This window comes from Melospiza georgiana, chromosome 21 (assembly GCF_028018845.1).
Source record: "Melospiza georgiana isolate bMelGeo1 chromosome 21, bMelGeo1.pri, whole genome shotgun sequence".
In the NCBI taxonomy this organism is placed as follows: domain Eukaryota; kingdom Metazoa; phylum Chordata; class Aves; order Passeriformes; family Passerellidae; genus Melospiza; species Melospiza georgiana.
Window position 1 is genome coordinate 9,301,268 of NC_080450.1, and position 10,948 is coordinate 9,312,215.

The 10,948-nt window shown below is 51.3% G+C and overlaps 2 protein-coding genes across 2 annotated transcripts; both read right to left on the reverse strand.

The window, feature by feature from the left end:
- Positions 1-1,189: 1,189 nt before the first annotated feature.
- Positions 1,190-5,284, reverse strand: CDK3 (cyclin dependent kinase 3). Its single transcript, XM_058038606.1, has 7 exons — positions 5,157-5,284; positions 4,176-4,253; positions 3,714-3,834; positions 3,059-3,229; positions 2,545-2,646; positions 1,709-1,912; positions 1,190-1,315 (listed from the first exon to the last, which is right to left on the reverse strand). The coding sequence occupies exons 1-7, from the start codon at positions 5,282-5,284 to the stop codon at positions 1,190-1,192; spliced, it is 930 nt and encodes a 309-aa protein (XP_057894589.1).
- A 1,518-nt stretch (positions 5,285-6,802) lies between these two features.
- Positions 6,803-10,913, reverse strand: TEN1 (TEN1 subunit of CST complex). The gene is made up of 4 exons (XM_058038607.1): positions 10,740-10,913; positions 9,082-9,184; positions 8,805-8,962; positions 6,803-7,563 (listed from the first exon to the last, which is right to left on the reverse strand). Exons 2-4 carry the CDS (start codon positions 9,165-9,167, stop codon positions 7,424-7,426), a joined length of 384 nt encoding a protein of 127 aa, XP_057894590.1. The 5' UTR covers positions 9,168-9,184; positions 10,740-10,913; the 3' UTR covers positions 6,803-7,423.
- Between the last annotated feature and the right edge of the window lie 35 nt (positions 10,914-10,948).

The following is a 10,948-nucleotide window of genomic DNA, read 5'->3' on the forward strand; positions in this document are numbered from 1 at the left end:
TATACAGTCACTGCGTGGGTATTATAATTGTTCATTACCATAAAACTTTCCCCGTGTTCCCAGGTTCAGTTTTTTTCTATAATCTTGTTTTGGCTATAGCTGCATTCCTAAGGCAGATGTCTTCCCCTTATCTTCCTTCTGTCCTTGATGAGAAAGCAGCTCCTGCATGCCCTGTTTCTTTGCTAAAAGTACACAGGCACAGCAGAAATTGGATTAACGCTTTTGGTACCAGTTCCATGACAGGACTGAGAGCACATCTCTGCATCTGCCAAGGATTTGGGCTGGAAAAGATAAAAGAAAGAGTGCAGGACATGAGGAAGGGAGAAAGGCTCTGTGGAAAAAGGGACCAGCCAGGCTGTCCTGCATTATCAGCCAGATGGGCTTTGCCAAACAACGAACACCAAGGTTTCTGAACAAATGACAAGTATTTATTTTATACTGAAGAAAAAGAAATGAGGATGTCAACACCACACCAAGAGTCAGAGACAATCCCCCAAACATTTGAACAGCAAAAACCATTTCCAAGGCAATAAAGCAAAGGAAACAGTATTACATCTGGAATGATGATGGAAAGCCAGTGTTTTAGCTGCTCCCTGTTTCCTGTCATATGCAGCAAGTGCTTTATCCTAAGTGGATCTGCTTTATGCTAACTGGATCCTCTGGCCTCCTGGTCATAGCTAAGGTACAAACTAAGACACCTGAGAGTGTTCTTCAGCTTGTGAAAGAGCAGGATATCAGCTGTGTTAAAGAGCTCAGACTAAACAGCTTGTCCAGTGCTGAGAAGCCTGGCTGATAACAGCAGCAAAGGGCTGAGCAGAGAAATGTCCCCCTTCCCTGGTGCCAGCAACTGCCACCAACAGAGCTGGGGATAGAAATCACTGTGTGTCACCTTAGCTTACTAGTGGAAAGACAAACCTCAGAGAAATGCTCTCTACTCTATATTTCAGTGGTTTATACTGATAAATTACCCCCACCTTTTGCACATGACCTCTTCAAAACAGCTCTCCTGGCTGTAACCCAAACTTTCCCCCAGCAACAGACTGAAAGTCTCTAAATGCCAAGAACATCCCCTTGCAGGCTCCTCAGGAGAAGCAGGACCCTGGGTTCCAGCCAGGCCCCTGCTAAGTGCCCCAGACCACATCTGCAGGGCCACCTGGAGGTGCAAGAGCTTGGGGAGAGCTGTGTCCTCTCATCTGCAGTCTCTCCGCACCACAGGTCGCTGCTCAGGGCTCCCAGAGTTTCTGCAGAGGAAGTACTGGTGGCTGAGGGCTGCTTTGGCCGAGATGCGCTTGCTGGGATCATACAGGAGCAACTGCTGCCAAGAGAAAAACCCAGCAGATTTAGGATTTTAAAAACTGGGTGAGTGATTGCACCTGCACACAGCTGGGCCCAGTTGCTGATGTTGGTCCTGCCTTTTTCCTTCTCTGGGCTCCAGGAGTCACCCACAACTGAAGTTACTCTGGGGATTGTGTAAGAAGAGTTCCTTGACTCCCAGTGCAGTGGTTCCTAGAGGAACGTGCAATGACAGACTTTCTTTAGAGTAAGACTGAGCTCTGTTCCATGATTTAGTGCTGCTGCAATGTCAGAGGTGAGCATTCAACCCAGATCAGCTGCACTTCCAGATAATTAAATCTCAAATATCCCTATTCCTTCCCCAGTTTGAAAACATCCTGTCTATCCCCAGGCCCTGTTCTGAGCCCTCACTCACCGTCAGTAAGTCTCTCCCATCTCGATCTAAGTTTGGGACGATGTCCTTCATCTCCTTCCTTGGCCACCGGGGGAAGCTGCCCTTGTAGTCAGGGAGCTGGGTGACACCAGGCCAGGTCACCTCGGTGGGAGTGCCCAGGGTGCGGAAGATCTGGAAGAGCTGATCGATCTCAGAGTCCCCTGGAAACAGGGCCTTCCTGGTCATCTGGGGGAAGAAAAGAAAAGAAAAGGCCAGTTCCCACCTTTCCATCAGCTGTGTGCCCTATTTCCTGCTGCAAGCAGCCCTCTGTCCCAGCAGGTGCAAACACCTGCACAGACCAGGGCAGTTGCAATGCAGTGACTGGGAACATCACAGATGCCTGACTGCTTGCTCCCACTCTTGGCCAGCTCCCTCCTCCCTGCTCTGCAGCTCAGGGACTTTGGGGAAAAGTGCTATTATACTGCAGGGCTAACCACAGCTCTTCCAAGGGGAGTATGGATCCCTAGGAGATCCATTCTGTCATGCCACGAGAGTGCTTGTTCTCTGCAGCCCACCATGGGGACATCTGGAAGAGTCATCTCCTCCCAGGGTCAAAATACTGCAGCAGTAAGGCTGAAGTTACCCCTTTTGCAAGGAGAGGCATCATGTTCCAGTGTACTTGGAACTTCTGCCAGGCCCCCAGGGTGGTAGATTTCCTTCTGAGATAAGGACCAGCTAACCCTTAGGGTGGACTTTCCATAAAGCAAACCCAGGACAGGGTGGGAACACAGTATCCCAGATGTTCTGCATTTCATCCTTCCTTCCCACTGCAGCTGCCTCCTCTGGCTCATGAAAGAGATTATTTAAACCCATCCTACCATTTCTGCAAAGATGCAGCCAATGCTCCAGATATCCACAGGGGTTGAGTAGTATCTGCATCCCAGCAGTATCTCAGGGGCTCGGTACCACAGAGTCACCACCTGGAAAGGAACCCACAAACAAACTGTGTCTGCTTTCCCTGGATGAAACCAGAGAGGGGTGGGACCCTCCTTTCTCAGCTGTAATGCAGTGACTGTACAAATCAGAGCATGCTAAGGCCTTGCTGAATTTACAGACACTTTAGTGCCTGCAAGGTTGGGATTAACAGAACATTCTTCAATTACACACTCTGGAACAAATTAAGTGTACCCTGTGGAGAGAAGGTGGGAGCCCAGCTGGCAGCCTGGCTCCAGTAGACAGTCAGCACACCTTGTGGGGACATGGAGGTCCCTTAGCTGCAGGTGAGGTTAAGAGCACATTCCATGGCTATGCCTCTGTTATGGATGACCAACTTGTGCTGCTCCTGTTCACCCACTCTGGGTTTGTACCCCACTCAGGGAGCCTCAACACTACCTCATGAGTGTACGTGCGTAGGGGGACCCCGAAAGCTCTTGCCAGTCCAAAATCAGCCAGCTTGATTGCTCCTGCTTCGTTAATGAGCAAGTTCTGTGGCTTCAAGTCCCTGTGGATGACCCTGTGCGAGTGGCAGAAGCTCACACCCTGCAGCAGCTGGAAAAGGTAGTTCTGAGGAGAGAAGAGATTTCAGATAAGGCCATGATGAAAACACTTCGAACTCTGGATTGTGTGTGAACCAATGCACTTTGGATCTCTTACAGATCTGAATGAGAAGAAAGCCCTTGTTACAGTGCAACATCAGGTTCCCAAAAACTACTCACAAACTGCTGCCACACCACATGGGGACAGAGAGACTCTGGTCCAGGCACTGTTTTTCTCTTCCACCCACCCATTACTCTCTACAAAGGCAACTAGCAACAGATCCCTCCTTTGTTCTGCAGCAGGATAGGCTGGAGAGCCTAGAAACTGCTGGGAAATAAACATTTCTGAGCAATAGTGCCATGAGGGTTTCCCAGCTGAAGTGTTTGAGATCTGGGAGGCTGAGGAATCATTTCCAGCCACAGCCTAAGCAGCTCTGAGATGGCTCTGCCCAGCAGAAGGCAGCAGGGACATGCTGTCTGCCCTGCCTGTTGGCATTCCTTCCACGCTGTACCTTGACCAAGCTTAAAGGAAGCTCTCCAGCTTGGCATGAGTCCATGTACTTCTTCAGGTCCTGATTCAGATATTCAAACACCATATAGAGCTTCTTCTGGCTGTGTATGACATCCAGGAGCCTGTAAAAGAAGTACAGGCTCTCCCTTCAATATCTGCTCGAAACCTCTGCAAATACCCAAACATCCCTCCTCCCATGCATGCCTCTGCTCTGCTGGTCCTTTGAAGAAGAGAGGGGCAGTTTAAGGGCAGAATCTTGTATGGGGCAGCAGCAGTGTGTTGGTGAAGTGGCAGACCCATGAGGTATTGCTGAAAGCCAGGGAAGTTTAAGGGATTCCTGCATTTTCCTGTGCATTTTGGTCCTGCTATACAGTTGGGGAATGACAGAAAAAAACCCTTGCTGCCTGCTTCCAGAGCAGGAGTTCATGGATGAGCTGGTGGAGAGGGTGCATCCAGGTCTTACCTGACTATGTTCGGGTGCTTCAGCTCCTTCAGCAGTGAGATTTCTCGGATTGCAGTGCTGGGGACACCCTCTGACTCCCTGTGGCAGAGACAGGCTGTACTGCACCCCATAACCCACGGGGATCCCAGAGACCAATGCGGCTCTGTGTCCCTTCCTTCTTCCACTGTACCCCAAGGCAGCATTTGAGTTTGGGGTGCAGCAGTGACTGGGGTGGGCTGGGGTGAGGCAGAGGAAATGGAGCTGTGGGCAAGGAGAGGGAGGGGATGACCTAGACATGCAAGCCTTGGGCCAGCTTCTTTGGAAGCATCTAAGGGTGCATTTACAGAAGCAATAATGTATTAATTACCTCGGTCTTTCTTTTTGGAGGTGGGAGGTGAAATGAAAGCTCTTCACCCCTCAGGCAGCCACCTCTCCCATACTGAGGGGCCACTGTGGGGGGCATATTGGCTCCCAGTCCAGGCAGACCCCCCCTCACTGTGCATACAGCTCAGGGATGACCCAGGGGAACAGAAATAACCTTTTACCTGCTCAGTCCCACCCTGAAGGTCCAAGGCTGACCCTGCCTGACCCCCATAGCACAGCCCTGAGGGAGATATTACCTCACAACATGGCAGCTTCTTCCCCCTGCCCTGTGCTGTGGACCCGGGGCCAAGTGGTGCCAGGTCAGGCCCTAAACACTCATACTCAAAGATTTTGAGCTGCTGGCCCAGCAAAGGGTTAAATCAGCCCTTTTTTAGATAACCTAAAAGTTGGGGTCTTCCCTGTGGACCCACACAGCTGCAATGCCCATGAGACACAGAGCCCCCAAGCCCTCCAGACAACACTCCCTTTGGCTCTGCCTTTCCTGGTGCCACAGTACACAAGATTATTTTAATCCTAGAGACACCATTTTTCCCCTCATGTGAGTCTTTTCTGTGCCTCTCACACCATACTGGGCACAGGCCTGGCACCATGGCAGGCCCAGGGCTTTGCCCCACTCACGCGTCCAGGCGGATCTTCTTGAGGGCCACCAGCTGCCCCGTGCGCTTGTTGCGAGCCTTGTACACCACGCCATAGGTGCCCTCCCCAATCTTCTCCACCTTCTGGAACGACGCCTGGATGGCCTCCATGGCGCTGCCTCGGCCTGGTGACGGCACTGGCGGCGGCCAGCACCGCGCTCTGAGGGGAGGGAAAAAAGCAGGAAACAAAAAGGGGAATGTGGGGAAAGCGTTTGAGCCCTCCGGGTGTTCCCTGAGGTGCTGCCGGGGTCTGGGTCCCACCTTGGTGCTCTCTCAGCCTTGAGGAGCCCTCAGGGACCTGCCTGGGGCAGCTGTGGGTGGGCAGGGCGGCCTGGTGGGCTCTGAGGAGCTTCAGGTGGACAGAGCTACACAGAAGCCGCCCAGAGCTGGTTGTTCTGCTGCCCACGTTGTGCAGTGTGCTGGCTACAGCCAAAAATTGAGGAAAATTGATGTAAAGATGTACTTTGGGGCCTCAGGAAAAGCAGCATGAACTGCACAGGGCCTGGGGAAGCTCTCCCGCTCCATCTGCACAGTGCTGGGCATCGGTGGAATAATTGGGTTCGTAATTATGGCTTGCTGGGACATGCTGAGGGCAAACATCCAGCAGAAATGTCTTTTTTATTGTTTGGTTGGTTTGGGGGGGTGGAAGGGCGTTTTTGGTTTGGGTTTTTTTGGGCTTGGTGGTTTTTTGGTGGCTTTTTGCTTGTGAGTTTTTTGGTTTGGTTTGTAGTTTTTTGTTGGGGATTTTTGGGGGGATTTTCATTGTTTGTTTTTTTGGAGTTTTTTATGTTGTGTGTGGAGGGTTTTTTTTGTTTTTTGTCCTTTTTTCCCCTTTTTATTTTGTCTTGCACAATTGTCCCTTGAACCTCCCCAACATGGGTTGTGCTGCTCAGTCAGCCTTTTGGAAGATGTCCTTGAGGGAGAATTAATCATTGACTTGATAGCTGGCAGAAGATGAGATTAAAATAATCTTATGCATTGTGGCACCAGGAAAGGCAGAGGCAAAGGGAATTTCATCTGGAGGACCTGAGGGCTCCATAGCTCTGGGTGGGCATGGACATTGCAGCTGTGTGGGTCCACAGGGAAGACTCCAACTTTTAGGTGACCTAAAAAAGGGCTGATTTAACCCATTGCTGAGCCAGCGGCTCAAAATCTTTGAGTGCAAACACAAAAGGCTGGAGATGGCTGCATTCCACTGCAAGCCACAGGCACAGCTCAATCCAAATTTGGGGATTTCCACAGTACAGGAGAGTCTTCTCTCCCTTGCACAAACATTTGATTCTCATGTGACATTAGCAATGTTCTGTCCTTTTGTCAAGGGTTTAATACAGCTGTGTGGACCTGACATTATGTTCTTACACCAGAGTGACTCTGATGTAATTTCATCTCCTTTTCTCGCAACTTTTTTAAAACCAGCCACTTCCATACGCACCCAGTACTTAGGAGGATGAAAACTGAATTTTCTTACATCATCTATAGGGTTTCTGCAGGGCCTAACACACCTGACTTGGCAAGAAAGAGAGATTTAATTAATAAAAGACAGGCTGCCTTCTTTTTTCATCTTTATTTAGGAAAATTTAAATCAAAATCTTTAGATACTTCAAAAATAGTGATTTAAGGTCTCTTAAACTTAGTTGTGTCAAGGAAGAAAGTCAAGTACTCAGGCTACTGCAAATATTTACTTTAGAATTAAAATTAATCCTCCCCTTAGATACTAGCTCTTCCTACCTGAAGAGGCAGGTGCTACTGAAAATAGTGACTCTTTGTTCATCTTGTTTCTTTGGTCAGTGCAGATGGGTGAGTGTTTTGCCAGGAATGCTCCTGTGTGGCAGCTGAGTCAGGGTACCCCAACACAGGCACTCATGGGCCCGCAGCCAGGCAGGGCTAATGAACTTTGTGCTAATGCCCTTTCCCCCATCTGCCAAAGGTGAGCTGCTGAACTCCACATTCAGAGCTTCTGACTCCTTCATGTCGTGCATTATGAAAGAAGCAGTGTAAACCAAGCATTCCCTTTCCTTAACCACCCTCTCAAGCAAACAACAAACCTGCTTCCCAGAGCTATTTGCAGTCATGACACCTGGGGCACAAATGGACAGCCCACAGTCACACACATTGACTCAGTCTTCAAGTGTTTCCCTGCTCAGTGACTTTGCTGTTTGCCACAGCAAACACACTTCCTAATTGACTTTTAACATATTTGTTGCAAATGGCAGTGCAAGGACCAGCGTGTGGCTGGTCTCAGAGGTGCTGTCAGGATGTGCTGCTTTCCCTCTGCTCCTGCCTCTCTTCGAAGTATTTCCTCTGCTCCTGTATGGCTTGTTCCAGCAGGGCCACGTTCATCCCTTCCACGCAGGTCAATATTCGTGCTTTTACCACAGGACTGGAAGTTTCTGGAGAAAGGAAAACAGAGCAGCTTGGAGACAGCGAGTTCCCTCAGGCAACATTATGACTCAAGCTGGGCAAATAATCATAGCCTGAGAACTTCAGGAGACCAGTCTGGCTGCATGCTGCCACTGATGTGAGCAGCAGGAGCAGCTTAATTCAGTGATGTGCTTTCCCTCTGCCCTGATGGCTACAAAATGCTGGTGACTAACACTGCACTCCCCTTGCACCGGGGAACAGCGCCAGTGCCTGCCATCTGTCTGCTTTGTGGCTGGATGCATTTTGGTTTTCCCTGGCTGAAAAGCAGCAGTGATGGGTCTGAGGTCATTTCTGAACACCCCTGTGCAGACAAGAGGGCTTAGAAGAGGCTCAAAGCTGGCTACTACCAACAGTTCATTGGTGGCATTCAAGTGTGGCAACATGGAGCTGCACAGAAGGGGCCAAATCTTGGTGACAGAGCCTTGGTGACACAGCCACCATCTCAGTCTGCTCCCCCTCCACCCCTGCAAAATGGGGCCAACTCTCTCCTAGGCTGGGATGACCAAAAGAACAATTTTCTAAAGGAATTTTGCAGCAGCGGCTTAGCAGGTCACTCTCCAGAGGCCACGTGAAATGTGGCTTTCCACATGCCACTGAGGACTTTTATGGCATGAATGTGAATGCTTTTTATCAGTTGTGGCCAAGATAACAAAGAATTTGCTTCACCATCCCATGGCTCAGCTCAGATCAGCTCCCCACGCAAAGCACCAAGCAGCTGGAACACAGGGCACCCCAGGAAAGGACAACAGGGTGCCCTGCATGACACAGTCTGCCTGCATTCCTCACGTGTCTGAGGGCAGGGATAATATATTATTAGAGCCTTTCAAGGATGGCAAAGACCAATCCAGTCACTTGCAAAGAGGTATTGCTGCAATCTGCCGTGTTTGGGGTGAAGACAGTCGGGTGTGGTGGCTGGCAGTGATGCCAGAAGGCTTTTCAGCATAGCTTTCACAAGCCCAGCAATGTGGCTGAAACGCTTCCTGTTTCTAAAAAAATCAGTGCCAGAGGACCAGATTTTCACCAAGATAAGGGTGGCTCTTCTCATGGTCAGCTGGGACAGACAGGCTGCTCCTACCTTGAATCACATGTGTGATGGAGGAGCTGCACGAGAGGAGCCTTGGTCCAGGCTGCCCTCAGTGACCCAGGGAGCCCCAAAAGAGCTGATGTACCATGAAGAGCAGCAAAGAGCACCAGTTCCCAGAGCATTTACCTTCCCTGTGTTCTGCCTCTCCCAGGACCATGTAGGAAGATCCCACTTGGGCTTGGAATGGCTCCACAAACTCGGTGTCAACACAGACCTGGTACTGAGCCGAGTTGTGCTGCGTGGTGAGAATGGCTTCAGACCGGGCCAGGTCATAGCAGCATAACCTGGGAATGATCAATTTGGGAAGCTCAGCTGTGCAGAAATCCAATTACAACCAAAAAGGGGGTGCTCAGTCAGTGAAGGAAAGGCCTGGCCTGCAAGGAGAGCAGGGTACCCTTCTCACCTGCCAAATGTCCTCAGTGTCTGCCCCTCGGGGACTGAGCTGTTGATCTCCCACGGGAAGTAATAGACACCAGCACTTGGCAGCATCTCACACAACGGCTGACCTGCAGTAAAGCAAAGGCTCTGACTCCATGCTTCTCCAGAACCTGATCCAAACTGTGCTACTGCCCTTCAATTCCTTCCTTGCCCAGGTTCCACCATCCAGGGGGCTGCAAGAGCTTCACAGCTTCCCTGCTGAGTCCTAATGCAGCTCACTGCACGAGCCAAGCCCAAGGCATCTTGGCACAAAGAGGAGCTGCACAGTCCCACACAACCCAGCATGAACTACAGGCAGCTCACCAGGTCCTCTGGGTCTCCCTCAGGCTATGGATGAGTTGAGAAAGGTTCAGGAAGTGGGGAGAACGGTGACTGAGCAGTTCAGAGAGTGTGGCATAGCCTCAGCTGCTGGGGTGACAGAGCACTATGCAGCAAGACTTCAGGAATGATTCCAAGCCTGTTCCCTTACTGCAACATAAAAAAGTGCTGGCAGTGTCAGACCCTGCAGCTGGAGAACAATAAACTGGATCCAAGCCAGCCAAGTTTCATCAGAAGTCTGGCAGGGTTTAGCAGACAGCAAGGAGTGAGAAGGATTAATGCAAAGGAGAGGCTCAGGTGGGACCTCCTGGGAGTGCCTGCGGTGGAGCAGGGCTGGCACAGGCAAGTCACAGCCACAGCACAGAGCACACAGAAAGGCAGGAATGCAAAGCAGCTTCAGCAAAGTTCAAACCCTGCCCAGTCAATGCCATAGCCCGGCTCCTGTCTGTGCCCTGAAGTGGTTTTATTTTGGCATAATTTTCCTTCTGATCTCCCTTGCAGGCTGCCTGTGTTTGGAATGTTTCCATGTCTCATTTACTGCTTTTCTCTCTCTCTTTTTTTTTTTTTTTTTCTTTTTTCCTCTCTGTGGGGCACCCCAAGAGCTGCACAACAGCCCAGGCAGGGACTCCTGCCACTCACACAAGCGGGTCCATCGCTGGGCATTCAAGGACCCCCAACACTGACTACTCAGCAGAGGGGACACTGAGCTGACACACGTGCTGTGGCTTTAATGCCTGGTGTGCCTTCCCCACCCCATGCACAGCTCACGGGATTGCAACCTTGCAAAATGCCCTAGAGAGGACTCTGTGGGAGGCTGGGGAAACCAGGGCGATCCCGGCTTACCCCATCCCTGCACACGCCTCCCTCTCGGCCCCACAGTGCCATGCCAGGCTGCGGACACTCAGAAAACCCCTCCGGCAGGGTCCCCACCCATCTCCCGGCCCTCTGCAGCTCCGTGCATCCCCGCCGCACCTAACATTCAAACAGCAGCGGCAATTCGGCACCTCCACAAGGGCAAAGGCTGTCCTGTACCGCTCAGGTTTTGCTCCTCTACCCCACTGTGCAGCAAGGTGGATCAGCCAGGGATGCAAGGCACTCAGTGCGCATTTAATGCACTTTTAAACGTACGGAGTCACTTAGGTTGTAAAAGCCATACCTCAATCACCACATACCCCGTGCCCACCCAATGTGCTACCCAACGCATGCGGCAGCTCCACTGCAGGACCCTGCAGAGAGATTTAAGGCAGGCCCAGCCCCAAGCGCAGCCCCTTACGCACAGATCCGCAGCACTACCCAACACCGTACCTAACGCGTGCACAAACGCAGCCCGCTAACGGCACTTAATGAGCTGTTTATTTAATTAGCCACTCCACGCCGATGCCAGGCGCTCTCCCAGAGCCGCTCCATGCACACACAGCGCGATTCGAGGCAGCGCTCCCCACACGCCGAACGCGCGCTCACTGCTCCGCCATGGCCGCCGCGGGAAGGGCGGGTACGGCAGCGGCCCGCGCGCT

Excerpts from the sequence above, each read along its gene's own strand:
- CDK3 (XM_058038606.1), bottom strand. The coding sequence starts at position 5,284 with ATGGAGGCCATCCAGGCGTCGTTCCAGAAGGTGGAGAAGATTGGGGAG. Across the intron at positions 4,254-5,156 it reads AAGAAGATCCGCCTGGACGC|GGAGTCAGAGGGTGTCCCCA; the intron begins GTGAGTGGGGCA and ends TCTCTGCCACAG. Across the intron at positions 1,316-1,708 it reads ATGGGAGAGACTTACTGACG|CAGTTGCTCCTGTATGATCC; the intron begins GTGAGTGAGGGC and ends TTCTCTTGGCAG.
- TEN1 (XM_058038607.1), bottom strand. The coding sequence starts at position 9,167 with ATGCTGCCAAGTGCTGGTGTCTATTACTTCCCGTGGGAGATCAACAGC. Across the intron at positions 8,963-9,081 it reads ACACTGAGGACATTTGGCAG|GTTATGCTGCTATGACCTGG; the intron begins GTGAGAAGGGTA and ends GATCATTCCCAG. Across the intron at positions 7,564-8,804 it reads AGAGGCAGAACACAGGGAAG|AAACTTCCAGTCCTGTGGTA; the intron begins GTAAATGCTCTG and ends TCCTTTCTCCAG.